General features: G+C 39.5%; 1 protein-coding gene across 2 annotated transcripts in view; it reads right to left on the bottom strand.

The window, feature by feature from the left end:
• The window catches only part of pde8a (phosphodiesterase 8A), a 52,908-nt gene that overhangs the window by 710 nt on the left and 34,807 nt on the right, over positions 1 to 17,391 (bottom strand). For both annotated transcript variants that reach the window (XM_030721144.1, XM_030721151.1), the window contains 13 exons: positions 14,767 to 14,907; positions 14,100 to 14,188; positions 13,908 to 13,959; positions 13,775 to 13,817; positions 12,352 to 12,429; positions 12,038 to 12,108; positions 9,283 to 9,447; positions 6,254 to 6,302; positions 5,968 to 6,103; positions 5,659 to 5,857; positions 1,972 to 2,189; positions 1,093 to 1,225; positions 101 to 265 (listed from right to left, as the gene is read on the bottom strand). In XM_030721144.1, coding sequence (XP_030577004.1) covers positions 101 to 265; positions 1,093 to 1,225; positions 1,972 to 2,189; positions 5,659 to 5,857; positions 5,968 to 6,103; positions 6,254 to 6,302; positions 9,283 to 9,447; positions 12,038 to 12,108; positions 12,352 to 12,429; positions 13,775 to 13,817; positions 13,908 to 13,959; positions 14,100 to 14,188; positions 14,767 to 14,907 — 1,539 coding nt within the window. The remainder of the gene's footprint in view (positions 1 to 100; positions 266 to 1,092; positions 1,226 to 1,971; positions 2,190 to 5,658; positions 5,858 to 5,967; positions 6,104 to 6,253; positions 6,303 to 9,282; positions 9,448 to 12,037; positions 12,109 to 12,351; positions 12,430 to 13,774; positions 13,818 to 13,907; positions 13,960 to 14,099; positions 14,189 to 14,766; positions 14,908 to 17,391) is intronic.

The raw sequence follows: 17,391 nt of genomic DNA, 5'->3' as shown, positions 1-17,391 counted from the left end.
GAGTGAGCAGTCATCAATCCCAATAAACACATTACAGCTGCTTTCCACTGGATCCATTTCCATACTTACTCAACACTATGTTATCCCCCCCCAAAATCACCTGTGCAAAATACTCCTCTGAGATTCGTCCAGCCCACTCTATACAGAGCTCCTGAGGTCTACATGGATTAGATATGTCTGCACACTTAATCAGCATCCGCTTGACAAGGATGCGATTCTCAGGTGATGTCAAAATGCTTTTGACAGATTCCTCATCATTGTTTCCCTAAAAAAAGAAGAAGAAAAAAAAGAAAACACAGACACTTACTACAAAGGAAACTCAAATTCTAGTTTTTAGTAGAAATCAACAGCACCTATTAAAACACATCTACTGAACAACTTTACAAATAACCTGGTATGTCTTCATAAATCAAAGTGCGTCCCTGGCAGCTGATAGGATTTAGTCTCCCTTGTGGAGGCGTATTCAGTCATTTAATTACAAGTTACACTTTCATGTAAATGAGCACAGCAGTCTTCATGAAGTCACATAATTTGTACTTTATAAGACTGAATTCACGGAGAGTTATGTTCAGTTATTTTATTCCTGTACTTTGAGGTTTGCTTTACAATTAAATATTATGTTTTTCTCAAGGCATTCTTTTATTAACTAAACTTCACCTTCATCACATTTCACACCAGACACAAATGCACCAGCCTTCCAAAAAAAAAAAAAAAGAATCAATTATTTGTCTCACTCCTGCAATTAAAAAGCAATACAACTTTTAAATATCCGTGTTGAGCATTCCACACAGGGATGAGAAAGGTGGTACCAAGTTGTAAAATTCTCTCCCCACAAAGATATCTGTACCACAGCAAAAACAAGCCACAAGTCCCCAGAACCAGTATCATCGTCTCCCCAAGCACTTAAACCAGTGTGGCTTTCTTACTGTTGGAGTATCATTATTTATTTCTTATTATGTATTGCCATTACTAATGCTCCACACTGATTCATTTAGGGGAAAAAAGTATAATTACATTTACACACAGGTATTATATATATATATATAAAAATATAAAAACAGACATTTGAAAGTGTTTTGTTTTTATTCTCACCCCATTCTCCTCCAGAGCAGCCAGAGGCTTGTTGATGCTGTTGACAAATTTGTTGACATGCTCGAAGTGTTTGGTCATCTCGGTTGCGAGCACCATGTCAATGATGGCCTGTCGTAATGTTCGATATTCATTCCTTGAGAGAGCGATAGAGGGAGAGAGGTGGACAGGAATCACATGGGTAAGGGAGGGAAAGACAGACAGAAGAGAAGAGAAAACAGAGTGAGATGACAGTGTGGCAAATAGCCTGGAAACCCGTGTGAACAGTTTCCCCCAACCACAGTGACAGCAGCCATGAATGAATGCTTTGTTCACCTTCCCCCTCGGAGGGGACCAGCAAATGTGAGCTATTCTGTTTTGGGACTCAAATCACATTACTACCCTGCTGTTGTCAACACACACACACACACACACACACACACACACACACACACACACACACACACACACACACACACACACACACACAGTATCACTTTCATCAGACCTACTCCTGTGATATGTGTACTTATTAAGAAATGCAAATATTTTGTAGAGCTTGCAAAAAATAAAAAATTAAACTAGGATTCCAGGTCTATGAACTGCTCAAACTTCAACAAATTCACTTAAATTGAAATAAATAAAAATTTCACCCCAAAATAGACATATAGTCAGCAGTTTTTTAGCTCTGTGCAAGCAAAGGCTGTAGGCAAAGGCACGACAAATATTAGTCCTTTGAGCAGACGGTGACAGTCGATTAACTCAGTCATTTAGGAAAAAGATTAAAGCTCTGTACAGGTGCTACATTTATGTTTGGGGATCTTGTGATAGTTTACTGAGCTACTTGCTACAAAAGCAGGAACACGGACAGCCACCATTTTTTGTGTGTAGTGAATCACCTACCTTTCTATGTTTTTGAAGATGTTGCACTTATCATCTCGCGTGGTGATCTGGAAGGCCAGTGCGGCATGGTGACTCTCTAGCACTGCTGTGTCATTGTAGAGGATGGCCAGCTCGCTTCCTGCATTGCACAGGAAGCTGTTGGTACGGCCTGGGTGGTCCACATCATGCACAGTAGCAGCAATCAGGGCGGCCACCTCATCAATGGGATCCAAACTTTGCTGTTGGTAGAAGCCAGTGAAGTTAAGGTCTGGTGTTTGAATCCCCTAGTCGTCATTAGGTGAATGAAAAATTAGGCCAAACGCTGACACAGTATAACTTTCTGCTATTCATAGGATAATACAGTACTGTGCAAAAGTCTTGTGTCACCCCTCATTTCTTTATATTTTGGAAGGAAAATGGGAAATAGGTGCAGCGACTTATTGAAACACAGTATATAAGGTAAAAACAGAGTTTACAATTCTAATGAGCTTGAAAGTCAATATTTAGTATGACCATCTTTATAATTCAGCACAGCCTGAAGTCTCTTTAAGTAGCTTTATTGTAATTTCTTTTAATAATCTTCAGGAATAGTTCTCCAGGCTTCTGTTCTCTGTCAAGATGATCCCACACTGCTTCAATAATGTTTAGGTCCAGGGTCTGAGGCGGCCAATCCATAACCGATAGTGTGGTTTTCTATCCAGGTATGCTTTTACAGCATTGGCAGTGTGTTTGGGATCATTGGCAAAAGCTTCATTTTTCAGCATGACAAATGCTTTCCAGATGGTATTTCATGGTGGATCAAAATCTGGCTGTATTTTTCTGAGTTTATAATTCCAGTTTTGATACGATCCCTAAACACCACTGGATAAAATGCAGCTTCAAACCATGACAAAGCCTCCACTGTGTTTTACAGATTGGTGTACACTCACATACTGTTGTGCCTCCCTCCTGACCTCTGTACACACTGATGACAATTTGAGCCAAAAATATCAAAATTTAGATTCATCAGTCTATATAAGACCTGTTACCACTGATTTTTAACCTTTTCTCCCCATTTCCCTTCCTTAGGAATGGCTTCTTGACAGCCACCCTTCTACTAAGACCATTTCTAATGAGGCTTCATTGAAAAGTAGATGGATCAGCTGAAGGGCCAGATGCATATCTCAGGTCCTGTGTCAGGTCTTTGCTGGATTTTTTTTTTTCCTATTTCTTAAGGACATGATGTTCAGATACTGTTCATCTGCTGTAGATACTTTTTTTAGGCCTGCTACTTCTCCTTTTATCCTTCAGTTGTCTAGTTTCCTCAAATTGTTTAAGGACACACTGTACACCATGCCAGTTAATATTTCTTTGGGAATCACCTCGTTGGTGCAAAAATAATTTTTGTGTCCGTCAAATTCTGTCAGCTTTGGTATTTTTCATAGATTCCACTAAAGAAATGGGAACAAATGATGTGTTCCCAAAAAAGTGCCTAAAGATACAATTTAAACTTGGTTCTTTGCTAAGTTGTCTGTTATGTGTAGACACAACACTGGTTCATCCCTTGAGTTAGATGCCTTTTTTATACTGGAATGATTCAAAGGTCAATGTTATGTGGCATTAAACAAACAAACAAAAAAAAACATTCCTCTGAAAATGGTCAGGTACAAGGACTGGACTGAAAATTAGTGAAAAAGAAGCTGATGTCCAAAGAAAAACTTTGAAAGACCTTCAGAAAGCCTGGAGATCTATTGCTCAAGACCACTCTAAAAACAAGACCCATCACTGATGGAGATATCCTCCCACAATAAATGAAAAATATCAAATAAATGTAGAAGCCAGGATAACATTACAGCCCCATTTCATAACAGAAAACCCTTCAGCAGACATTGTATTACCTTCTGCAAAACTATTCTGCCCTAATTTGGAAGCCTTGCCCTAAACTTTTATCCAAATACTTTTAGTCACCCCTCGGTTAGTAAAGATGCACTACATATTCCAGCAAAAATAGGTTTTCAATATTAACAATACTCATTAAATCAAGACAATTTTAAGCATGCTGTAAGAGGTTGATATTCTATGATTGTCTTTAACTTTTCTGAAAATACTTTTTGGTAACCACATCCTAGAACAGACAAAAAATTTCCATGTTAAACAAACTTGAGAAAGTACATACTGCACATGGGTGTGTACTACATAAAGCCTTTCTATTCATCTAACAATAAGCCAGATATAATACATACTTACAATATATTCACATCATAGTATACTTGTGTGTATAGGAATATAACTACATAATGCACCCATTCTACATACATCTGCTGATAGCAATGCAATTATGTATAACATCACTATATTATAAGGGAACCATGTTGTTTAGATTTGAGCAATATTGCTGAGCAGTAGATATGGCTTTAATATTGCTCAATGATGAGTCACAGTCTCTACTATTTATGGCCATGAGTCATCCTTGACTTATTAGACAATGCTCAGCCAATCAGACATTGGCATCAGAGGCTAATCAATAAGGCTGCAGCCTAGATGTTACTATAAATAGACTGTCTCTTTACCTAGAAATTTGGGATTCAACAGTTTCTCACTGTCAGCTGTTTAATGACCTAGGTCAGTTGCTAGATATGGGGAATCCCCACTTTCTCCATTTCAGTCAATAATGGACAAGTAGGTATAGCCAATCTCATGGCACAATATGATCACATGATTAGGCTAAGCCAATCAGGCATGAGAGAGGCTGGACGTCATTAGCAAATTTTATCATAGCATTAGCAGCCTGAAATAGTCCATGTTGTTTACACTCCCCTTCAGATAAATACAGCTAAAGTGTACAAAGGGTACTAAACATTCAGGAATATAAATATCAGGTTGAATATCTTTGAAGAGTAAAGAGCACATATGCCAAATATGATGGCTCATGACAATATTGTCACACTTTATTTTGCGCAGGAGGATAAAAATGACAAGAAAATCTGGCTCCATGGAAGCAAAATCTAAAGAAATGTGAGGTGGCTCGAGACTTTTGCACAGTACTGTATGGTATGATAATTACCAACACATTAAACACATGCATCCAAACACATTTAACTGGCTAAAGTAAAGTAGGCACACGTCTAATGCTAGACAATATACTGAAAATCATTAAATCTGTAAAGAGCTTGTTTTAAAATGCTTTGTTGACAACAACAAAGAGCTTTACTCTACTTTTGATTTTAGGTATATTTAGGACATTTAAAAAGTATACTACACATTAGTACATAAACAGATTTAAGACCTGCAAACCCTGCAGATTTCCAGGGATTCATTAATCTCGGTGATATAACTTCAGTTTACTGGCTAAGCCTATGAAAGATCCCTCCACTGGGTTCAAAAATAGATGGTTTGGTAAGCAGCTTAGCCACTGCACATCACCAGTTACTGAGCAACTGACACACTTGTGCAAAACCATGATTTTTTAGGATAAAGTAGACTCAGATGAGAAAATTGACACCCAAGACTGTGCTGGGAGTTGCATTTGGCCGTGTAAGCTTCCAGCATTTAGCTACTGTAGAGGTTTGGGTCCAAAATCAGAAATGGGGAACTCTTGCAAACAAAAGTAGGACAGCTTGCTAATACTTAAAGTGAACTTTGTTTTTAATTCTAAATGAGACAAGTACTTAGAAAGTATGAGTTTTTGTTATCGTACACTTTTTAAAACTATTATTGCTAATAATTTACCTTGACCCTCTCTTTGCAGAGAAAATAGGCCGTTGCATGCAGGACATCAGCTGCATGGGTAGAGTTGTGGTAGGAGTTACTGGAGTGGTAGTTCGCTTCAATGACTTGTAGCCAGGAGCGCAAAGTTGCTTCAGGGCAGTTTAGGAACTCACAGACCCCAAAGCGGGAGAAGATCTTCAGGCCCAAGTAGGTCAAAGTCCTGTGGGATGGTTCGGCATGAAACTTTAACACAACCTGTCACCACGAGCCTTTTCATAAACTACAAAATAGACGTCCGTCCTGTAACATTGAACTGTGTTGCTGCCTCACCGTTTCATGGTTGCAGCCTCCAAGTTAAAAATATCAAAGTCCCAAGAGTCCTCGTTCTCCATGGTCTGGGCGATTCGAGGGGGGATGTCATTTAATGACAGCGGAGTTGTCAGGTGACTGGGGAGATGGTGGGGCTCTGTGAGGAAAAGGAAGACACGACAAAGGAGGAATTCAAATGAAGAGGAAAGGGAGGAAGGGAGCTAAAACATTTTTTAAAGTTTCAGTTAGTTTAAAAACATACAGCATAATTTGTATTCTGTGTCATAACTGCATCATGTAAACTCACGTTTTGTGGAAAAGATGTATTCATTTCCCGACAATCTGCGCAAACCATCCTGTATACAAGAAGCAAAGAAAAAGTTTTAGGGACTGTAGGTGGAGAGAAACACTGAATGAATAGACCCATCCATCTTTCTTGAAACAGCCACATACAGACTTTCAGCCCACTGTTAAGAGTACCAGCGTCACCTCTGTAACAAACAGACCTCTCTTGGCTGAGAAAATCTTTTGAAAATGAGGTACTGGGGGACTGCAGTTATGGTTTAATGATTTATGGGCTCTTTAACTACCAAACTAAAATTTGTCCTTCAAAATAATTTGGAGTGTGAAATTGTCTGGATGCTTTGGGTTTACTCTTATATTAGATGTAATATAAAAGTTAGCATTGCTAAATTAAGCCACTAGGAACACACACAGGCATCAGCTCAGACTTCAGATAAAGCCACGTGAGATCAGTCTGTCTCTGAACAGCTGTATTCAGCCATCACAGATGTTTCAGTGACTCACAAAAACAGCATGAATGGCAAGTGAGGAGGAATTTTCATCAGATTATTAAAATGATTATTATTATTTTTAATATTATGGAGCACCACAAATGTTTGCATCCAACTTACCAGTCATTTTAGTTTGGCAGTTAAAGAGCCTATAAATCATTACTGCAGTCTCTGTGCCTCATTTTCAAAAGATTTTCCTCAGCCAAGAGAGCAGTGAATATCCGTGTTTAGCATTTTAATGTTATTTAAATAAGAAGCAGGTGGTTGAATTTTGGATTTGTCTCAACACCTCTTTAAGGAAGTGCATTTCAACTAAGTGTAAAAAATATTATATATATAAAAATTCCCCATTCGGGCCCACTTCAGCACCCCCTTTTTTCATCACACCTTTCTGCAGCTCTGATGGCTAGCTAACTTCCTTCCATGCTTCCTGGTTCTTAGCCTCTAGTCTTTTCCATGGAGGGTGCTGCTCTTTGTGGCTGTTATTCATCTTATTGCCATGCATGCCAACGATCACTGTTTCTCTGGTTTAGATTAGCAAGTTGGTTGGAAACCAAGTAGGGATTGTCCGTAGTGCTGCATTCACATCTTCTAGTAGACTTTCAGAGGGTACTTCATGTAGTCTTGGTACTCAATCTAGGTTTCCAGCTTAGCCGTGATCTTCTCTTTCAGATCAGCTGTTTGTTGATGTTAGTCTAGACGTTGGGTCTTGAAGAATCCATAGGTTGCACATCCTTCCGTCTGAGCTATGATGACACAATGTTTTAAATGCTGCTATGCTGACAGCTCATGTCAATTTCCCACTTGCACAAAGAGCGATGACATGCTCAAACTGAGCTTGTTAATGAAACCAATATGTGGTTAAAAAAAAAAAAAGACATTTCTGAACTGTAAGAGTTAGAAATAACACAGGGATAAGTTATGTTCGCAGGTCAGATAATCTAAACGAAATTATTTCATTATGACATTTGACTTCCTTTGGGCATTGATGCATGCTGTGATAGCAAATGGAGCTTATCAATGGGGTAACACTTCATCACCCAAATAATCAAAGACGTGCTGAGAAGTGTAATGATCCAGCTCTGCTAGGACTGTGATTTGTACCAGCTGTGCAGAACAGACTGTGTGTTAAGATTTTGTAAGGTAATTTACAAATATTATAATAGCTCTTGGATAGACTGTCATGACATTTTGCACACAATGTGGATCAACTGGCTTTTCCTGCAGGTTAGCAGGGCAACCTGCAAGAAAAGCCAGGGCAACCAGGTAGCTCAGAGCAAAGCCTAATGTTGCCGTAATACCTTGAGCGCCATTCACACAAAGTTATTCACCTGTTACCCATCACTTTGTAGCAGATAGTTGTTCTTTAGTGGACATTCCTGCTTACGTAGGAAGCCTTCTTGTATATTTCACATCTCATATGTCAGTCAAAGTCAGCATGACCCATAGAGCCACAATAGAAAAATGAATGGAAAATAACCAAGTTTAAAAAACTGAGTTCACCTATAACCCTATGTGCATCAACGCCAAAGTTCTTTCTGCAACTTGCCAGCTATGGAAATTACAGACTTCTATCACCCAGTTATTCCAGTCAAGATATATCTATTGGGTGTTGGTGAGCCATGGGTGTGTATCACAGAGTGAAATGTTTACTTCACAAGTGAAAAAGGAAGAGGGGACTGGCTCATCTTTGACCTGAGCATTGTGAAATGTTGGCGCTGCCTCTGTTATACACTGGCTATTTTAAGTATTTCACCCCGAAAGATGACAGCTCCTCTCTTAATGTTCACTGGGTTGTTTAAGTTCAGAGCCAGCACCCTGTTCAGCATAAACTGGACACCTATTCCAGCAAAACAGAAAATCAGCTAGATACCTCATAAACCAATAAATAATCATCTAATCACAGACACCTCATGGTTTTCTGGTTCCATCAGCCTTTATCACCTTTGCAGAATAAATCTTTCTGACGAAGGACCAACACCTTTATGCCTTTGTGTTTCAACAGTGTCCATGTATAAGTAAAGCCATGCTTATTCATCTGATCCAAAGAACAGGATGTTTCCAGGCCTGTGGAGTCGAGAGGAAAAGGTTCATGTGTGCACACAGAGAGAAGAGAGAGAGAGATAGGGAGGGAGGGAGAGGGGGGAGAAAGAAAGGGTGGGGTGGGCTTTCCTCTCCAGCCTACAGGAGCACAAAGGACAATCTAACACTTCCTCTGGGGTTGTTGCCAAGACTGCCAACTTGGCACTCTTTCTACTTCTGTTCTTCACCATTGCTGTCTGTTAATCTCTTTTTGTCTCCCTCTCTCTCACAGTCCCCCAATTTATGAATTGATATACTTGCAAAAATAAAAGTCCTCATGCAAGGACGCTCCTGAAACCCTGTTCCTTTAATTTACCATGTCGTGGGCTTTCACAGTGCAGGCATCATGGCTATTCAAGTGTCGTCATATAGGAACTGATTCACTTGTAGATGGAGGAAACTGCTTGGTTGTTTTAGGCCTCCTGGAGGACCATTGAGAGCTAAAGAATCTGTTGCTTACCGTCATCAGCCCCCCTACAAGGTCATTTGTATGGGGATCTTCATCCTTGGTTCCGAGCTGTGGAGAGTAGAGCTCAGTGGTCCTTAGGATCTCCAGTACCCGATCCAAGGCCTCAGCAACGGGCATAGGACTGCTTTCCTGTGCTGCATTAATGATGTTGATTACCTGGGTGATGAAATGATAAAATTATTATTATTAGTAGCAGCAGTAGCATCGACAGGAGCTGCACCTTTAGTGAAAGCGCAATCTGGAAACATAAAGGTCATAAATTATATGTCTGGTGGACCAGAGTACAAATAACATAAAGGCAATTCTGCTAAAAACAGTAATAACCTTTCCAATAAAAGTGTTTTTCACACAATGCACATTAAGCCAGCACCACTTTATTTGGGTCGCTTCAAAGCCTCTGGGCCCAGACTACAAAGGCTCTGTGGCCTGTAAGTTTTAGACATACACCAGTATGCGGATGTAATGTATGTATGTACATATGTAAAGCACAAAAAAGAAAAGAAAAAAAAAATAAACGTGTCTGTGCTGTTGGTGCTTTTTGGAGCATTTTTAATGTAATTATCTGATAAATGTTATGACTTGCTGCATGGTTAGTTGTAATAACAGACCCATCCAACAAGTCTGCATTCCAGTGTTGGTGAGTGCAAGTCTAGTATTTTGTATTTAAGTTATTTAACACAAATTAGCAAGAATCTCCTTGCTATGTATCCACACCATCTATGGATCCTAAACAAACCAGCTAGTGTTAGTTGATAACATCCTCTCATCTAAGCATGGTCTCTCATGGCAGAGGCAGGGACAACCTCCTACTTGTAAAGCACCAGAACTTCAGTAAGACCTGAAATGAATTGGTAGGACTAGTAAACATGTCAGGATTTGTCATTAATAACTGTCAACTCATGATAATTATTTTGATAAATTTTCTGACTTAACAAAGGCCTTCCCTGGGGAACTCGGGCTCTACAAAGCAGGGAGAAATCATATAAACATATCTCAAAGCACTTCCAGCTTACAAATTCTACTGCTTGAATTTAAGGAAAACTTCCAGATTCAACTGTACATCATCTGGGTAAAATTGCAAAGCAAAATGTGACGGCAAAGGGCACAGCAAAAAGGTTTCACTGACACAGAAGTGGCTGTGCATCTTAAAAAAACAAAACAAAACATTAACTTTGTAAGTGTATGCACAGCTACATCCTGATAAACCACATGCAACCTGGAAACAAGTGCTGTGGACATATTAAGTTCAAACTGAGCTATTTGGCCACAACTGTCAAAAATGTGTTGGGAAAAAAAACAAAAAAACAATTTGTTTTAAATCAGCCCTCAAAGTTCCTTGACAAGAATGTCACTGAGAAACTGAAATACTGTTGTGTTAGTACAAGACAGCCTAAAAATATCTCAGGACATGAACATGATTCCTAAAATCAAGAATAGAAAGCCTGAGTACTGGTGTAGTACTGATGCCAGACTATTGTCATAAATAATGCTTTTTCTTGATATGAAAAGTAACAGTGCATTTGAAGAATGATTCATTCCCAGTATTTATTTGCAACAGAGGTTGGATTTACTTCTACTTAAAAATAGAGAAGACTTTGAAGGAATTTTAGTGTGTGTGTGTGTGTGTATATAATTTATTTCTATATTTTATTTATTTAACTATCAGTGGTGCCCAAAAACCTCATATAGCCCAACTGGCAACAGTGAAACCATGAAAAAAAAAATAAAATGATGACAGCCATGCAGAGATGCTAAAACTTCAGCACTGTAGGTACATCTTAGTTCTTGTCGTTTATTTCCTGTCAAGAACTAGAAAAAAAAAAAAAATCACACCATCTTATATCTGCCCATTAAATATTAAGCTCTAGATGATGAGCTAAGTTGAGGATGAAAACTAGGACGAGGGGCAGTCCATACCAGGTTCTTCAAATGTAAAAGCAATACATAATCTAGAACCTCTTAGGGTCACTAATCTATATATTAAATAATTTATTTTGCCATTTCTTTAAGTTGTTAAAAAATCTTGTTAACCTTTTTAATCTTCTTGTTATAGATTAAATAAGCAGATTACATTTCTGCTCAAAAGGCCGAGGAGGCTTTAGCAATGGGCACCTATGGGCGAGGTCAGCAAACATGTGCAAGAACACAAGTTCCAGCTAATTCGCTTATACACGCTTATACACACACACACACACACACACACACACACACACACACACACACACACACACACACACACACACACACACACACACACACACACACACACAGCACCAGCAGTTCTATCATTGCTTTTTTTCTGCCGAGGATGACGCCTACAGGGACTGACTACACAGTCAAATGATACAGCAGAGGAACTGCAGTGTGTCATATGACCCATCCCTGGGGACTTTTTCTGTTCCAACTATCCAGGCTGCAGACTACATAAACCAGTAAAACAGCAGGTCATTCTTGTCCAGCATGCTTTAGTGTCTTGTGCATAAAATCTGGCATTTTATCAGCTTGTCTACTCTTAACATGGTGTGTGTGTGTGTGTGTGTGTGTGTGTGTGTGTGTGTGTGTGTGTGTGTGTGTGTGTGTGTGTGTGACCTCTACATTCAGTGCTGGTAGCTCTTCAAAAAGTGCTCATGGCGATTGCGGCAGTTTTATAATGCGAGAGTTCAGTCATGAGATGCAAAACATCGGAACACAGTGCTGATCATATGATGGAGGCTGGGAGGGATGATGGGGAAGGAAGTGTACCCACCTTAGTGATGGGAGCCTCTATAGTCATGGAGTGGATACGAGCCATCGACGAGTGCCTTCGTTGTGAGCTCCCTAGAAGGTGGGGGGAAAAAAAAAAAAAAAATCCCACGTCACAAGCTCTAATGTTGACTGAAGTAAATTCTGAAAGTTGGGTGGTTCAAGAACAATTTATCCTGCAGTTTTCCAACCACTTTCTAATTAGTGTGTTTGTGCGTGTATCTAATCAACACTTGATGCAAACAGACAACAGGGAATCTTTCATAAGCTGACAAGAAACGCCCAGAGTTTCCATCATCTATCTCCTTTCACCCTCACCATCGCTCCCCCGAGATGTTGTGGATCTTACGTCCAGAGAGCCTTTCCTCCGGTCCTTGTGCTTACTGGATTGTATGTCTGGGGAGAAGAAAACAAACACAACAGAGGTTTAATAGCAAGGCTGATCCTTGGTTGGGAGAAGAGGTGTCTCACAATGTAGAAGTCTGTTGTTTATTTGTTTGTTTGTTTTTTTAAAAAACAACTTACTCATTACATTGTTTGTCATAAGTTTTTTGTTTTTTTTTAAGTCAGACAAAAGTGAGCCAGAAAGAGTCAGGGACCTGAAATCTAATAGTGTTTATGTATTTTTGGTGTTTATGTCATAACAAATTATCTGCACGTATAGTTGTTTTATGGTAATATCAGTCTTAGAAAGTATAAGACTGTATACTGTATGATTGTATTCCATATTGTTTGTGTCAACAATATCAAAAGGACCAAAACAATATTGTGTTGGTCCATCCTGCAACACATTCTGACTTTCACATGGAGCTCAGCCTCCTGCCCTTCAGTGGCTGAGACTCTCAGGACTAAACAGAGCATTTGCTGGGGACTGCTTCCAGATTTAAGTACTTTAAAGAAGTGTGTGTGTTTTGAAGATAATGAAGAAAAACTTCACCCAATGTTATGGTGTAGCTTGTTGATGAGTTTTTAAAATCATTTTTGATCAACAGTTTATTAGAGGAAAAGACGATCAGGTTTTAGCTACACAAAGTATTTTTTTTAATAACACCCTCTTTTTTTGTTTTTTGTTTTGTTTCTGGTTTTACGGTTGGATTTTAATTGAATCTAATTATTTAATTTAGCAGGAACTTTTCCAACTGTCTGTGTGCCAAATGTGACTTGGATGTCCCACTAATTTCAAAAGGTTCACCAACTTTTACTTCCCAAACAAGCAGCAAAATTTTGAAAACCAATTTTTCACGGTGAGCTGGTGACACCAGTGGAAGAGCGATATGATCCCTGTTTTGTTTGCCTGTCAGAAGTCATTTTGATATCGATTGCAGCCGTGAATTGGCCTTACAGTTGAGTCCACAATACAACAAAGAACCATAGTCCAGTTCCGAGAAAGTCAAAGTATGAATGAGCTTTTCCCTGTAAACAAAAGACAGAATTCATTTCTTTTGAGATATTTCTCAGCTAGATAAAGCAGGACTGCACACTTTGTTAATCTAAGGTTTAAAATTTGGGTTATGATGATAGAAAACAAGCTTTCTGGCAGGGTGCAAGAGATTTGCTAAAATATTTCCAAAGTCTGACACAAAAGTCCCAACTGCATGTATTTGTATCCAAAAAAAAAAAAGCCCTGGATGTTGTGCTTTCTGATGACAAACTGTTCTTCCACCAAATCATCAAACCTTGTGTGACTTCCACCATTAATGTTCACAGGACAGAGAAGACTGAGTGTATTTATGGCTCTCACCTGTCTGAGACTCTGTCTGCACACGTTCACTGGATTTATCACTCTGCATGGACAGAGAGGAAAAGCAGAATGATACAAACCAAAACGCTCACACCGTGCTTCATTAACAAGAACAACTGGAAACACATCTCACCTTATTATTATCATTTAAAGGCCTGTTGATAGACACATAGTGTCTGATTTTTCTGTGAACGGCAAAAACATATTAATACAAAAGGAGGAACATAAACTGAATAATTGTTACAGTGTAATCATTTATTTCTGAAAAGGTCATTTACATTAAATCAGGCTGCAGGAGCGAGATTTCAAAAATGCTGTCACTCACCCTCCCTGTCCAATTACAGGTGTGATCTTCACATTTTGCTGAATGCTGTCTCCATTTTTCTTTTTGGCATAGTAAATCCCCTGCCATTCCTGGAAAATATGAAAATATATAATGTGAATAATTATTTAACCATTTATCACAAAAACTGAAGATATAAGATTTGAAAACATCCTATAAATGGGTGTGCAGCACGGTGGTGTTCGTGCAACAGGTTAGGTGTGGAGGTAGGAGGTGGGTCAGTGTATTTCATAAGGCAGCCACTTGCTTTAATGGGTAGGGGGAGCGCTCCTGGAGTCCAGTGCTCTTATTTCATGCCCCCCCCCAAACAGACTGCTTCAATAGCTTGAAAAGACCCTTCCTGCTGTTAGCCTGTCTACGACTGACCTTCTGCTCTCTGTGTAGTGAGATTACAGCACAGCCATCAACCGCTGTTCTTATGCACATGAAACGGACCTATTGGATGGCCGGTGGTGCTTAAAGTGCACACGTTACATGCCAAAACTGTATTTATATAACCAATCAAAAAAAGGTCCTCACATATTTCCTGATAAAATTCAGTCTGTGATTACGTAAAATACATAAAAAACTAAACAAAACAACAAAAAGAATGAGTGTGGCCTGAAATGTATGGTGCAGAAGATAAAATTATTTAACAAATGCACTTTACCTTTCCTTTGCGTATGCAGGAGTTTATCGTTTCAAGGAGATCAGGCTTATTCTTCTCACTTTTAGGCACTTCTATTATTTCCTTCCCTATTAGCTCGCCTTGTTGGTAGCCCATAATGGACTCGTAGGCAGGATTCACATACTGTCAAGGAGAGACAACAAGAGACTGTAGTCTGCTGTTTAGAAGATCTACCATGAGTTAAGCTGATCACCTCAACTCAAATACAGTAACGTGCAAAAGTCTTGACCTGCCACTAATTTCTTTCAGTTTTGCTATGGGGGCAGTGATGTACTGAAATGTGCAAACATAAATGGAAATGTGCATAGGGCTAAAATGAGTTTGTACAATTCTAACAAGCTTGAAAGTCAGTATTTGGTGTGACCACCTTGAACTCTCTGAGGCAGCTGTCTTGTCATTAAGTAGTCTTCAGAAATAGTTCTCCAGGCTTCTTGAAGGACATTCAAAGCTCTTCTTGGGATGTTGGCTGCCTTTTATTCTGTTCTATCAGAATGACCCCACACTGCTTCAATAATGTTGAGCTCTGGTCTCTGGAGAGGCCAATCCATGACTGATAGTGTTCCATTGTGTGTTTTTCTATCCAGGTATGCTTTTACTGCACTAGCAGTGTGTTTGGGATCATTGTCATTATCCACCATGCCAGATGGTATTGGATGGTGGTCTGAAATGCAGACCCAGATCATGACAGAGCCTCCACCATGTTTTACAGATGACTCACTGTTGTATCTCTCTCCTGACCACCTCCGTACATAATGAAGATCATTTAAATTAAAAAAAATTTATATATGGCTTCCACTTCATAAGACCTGTTGCCACTGATTTTCAGTCCAGTTCTTGTGTAATTTATACAAGTTTATTTGTATAGCATTTATCAAAACCAGCATTACAAAGTGCTTCCCAGAAACTCAGAATAAAAGAACAAATTAGGAGAAAATTATAAAAAAGAAGACAAGTAAAAGTTCTTTGTGTGTTTGTATGTATATGTAAAAGAGTATGCATGTAGGTGTGCCCCCTGCCCTTTTTCTTAAGTAAGAATTAGTCTAATTAGTTAATTAATCAATTAGTCTGTTTTCTCTTAAGGACATGACTTTCAGATACTGCTCATCTGCTGTAGATGTTTTATTTTAGGCCTGCCACTTCTTTTGTCCTCCACTTGTCCACTTGCCTCAAATTGTTTTAAGGACACACCTTTACACTATACAACTTTATAAAGAGCTATTTCGTAATCTCCTTTTTGTTTCAAAAAATGCAATTTTATACCTGTCAAACTGTGTTATCTTTGACATTTTTCATAAAGAAATGGGAACAAATTATGTGCTTTTCCAACAGGCTGCTAGTACAATTGAAAATTTGTTCTTTGCTAAGTTGTCTATTATTTGCATACACAACCTTCAGAAAGACCTGGAGAACTATTGCTCAAGAGCACTTAAAAATTATGAGACAGTCTGACTCCTTTTGAGACTTTTGCATAGTACTGTACAGTATGTGAAAATACACTGATCAGGCATAACATTATGATCACCTGCCTAATATTGTGTTGGTCCCCCTTTTGCTGCCAAAACAGCCCTGACATGGACTCCGCTAGACCCCTGAAGGTGTGCTGTGGTATCTGTACCAAAATATTAGCAACAGATCCTTTAAGCCTCTGTTGATCGGACTTGTTTGTCCAGCACATCTCACAGATGCTCGATTGGATTGGGAATTTGGAGGCCAAGTAAACACCTCAAACTATTCCTGAACCCTTTTTTTTGGTGGCAGAGCGCATTATCCTGCTGAAAGAGGTCACAGCCATCAGGGAATACTGTTTCCATGAAAGGGTGTACATGGTCTGCAACAATGCTTAAGTAGGTGGTACATGTCAAAGCAACATCCACATGGATGGCAGGACCCAAGGTTTCACAGCAGAACATTGCCCAAAGCATCACACTGCCTGTGTCAGCTTGCGTTCTTCCCATAGTGCATCCTGGTGCCAGGTGTTCCCCAGGTTACAACGCACACCCACCCGCACCCGACCATCCACGTGATGTAAATGAAAACATGATTCATCAGACCAGGCCACCTTCTTCCATTGCTCTGTGATCCAGTTCTGATGCTCATGTGCCCATTGTTGGCACTTTTGATGGTGGACAGGGGTCAGCATGGGCACCCTGACTGGTCTGCAGCTATGAAGCCCCATGCACAACAAACTGATGCGCTGTGTATTCTGACACCTTTCTATCAGAACCATCACGAACTTTTTCAGCAATTTCAGCTACAGTAGCTCGTCTGTTTGATCGGACCACACGGGCCAGCCTTCGCTCCCCACATGCATCAATGAGCCTTGGCCGCCCATGAACCTGTCGCTGGTTCACCACTGTTCCTTCCTTGGACCACATTGGATAGATACTGACCACTGCAGACTGGGAACACCCTACAAGTTTGGTCCTTGTCAAACTTGCTCAAATCCTTTGCTTGCTTGCCCATTTTTCCTGCTTCTAAAACATCAACTTTGAGGACAAAATGTTCACTTGCTCCCTAGTATAGCCCACCCACTAACAGGTGCCATAATAAAGAGATAACCAGTGTTATCAACTTCACCAGTCAGTGGTCATAATGTTATGCTTGATC

Source organism: Archocentrus centrarchus, chromosome 3 (assembly GCF_007364275.1).
Source record: "Archocentrus centrarchus isolate MPI-CPG fArcCen1 chromosome 3, fArcCen1, whole genome shotgun sequence".
Classification (NCBI taxonomy): Eukaryota; Metazoa; Chordata; class Actinopteri; order Cichliformes; family Cichlidae; genus Archocentrus; species Archocentrus centrarchus.
Note: the sequence above shows the minus strand (reverse complement) of the source record. Positions and strands in the feature narration are given on the sequence as shown.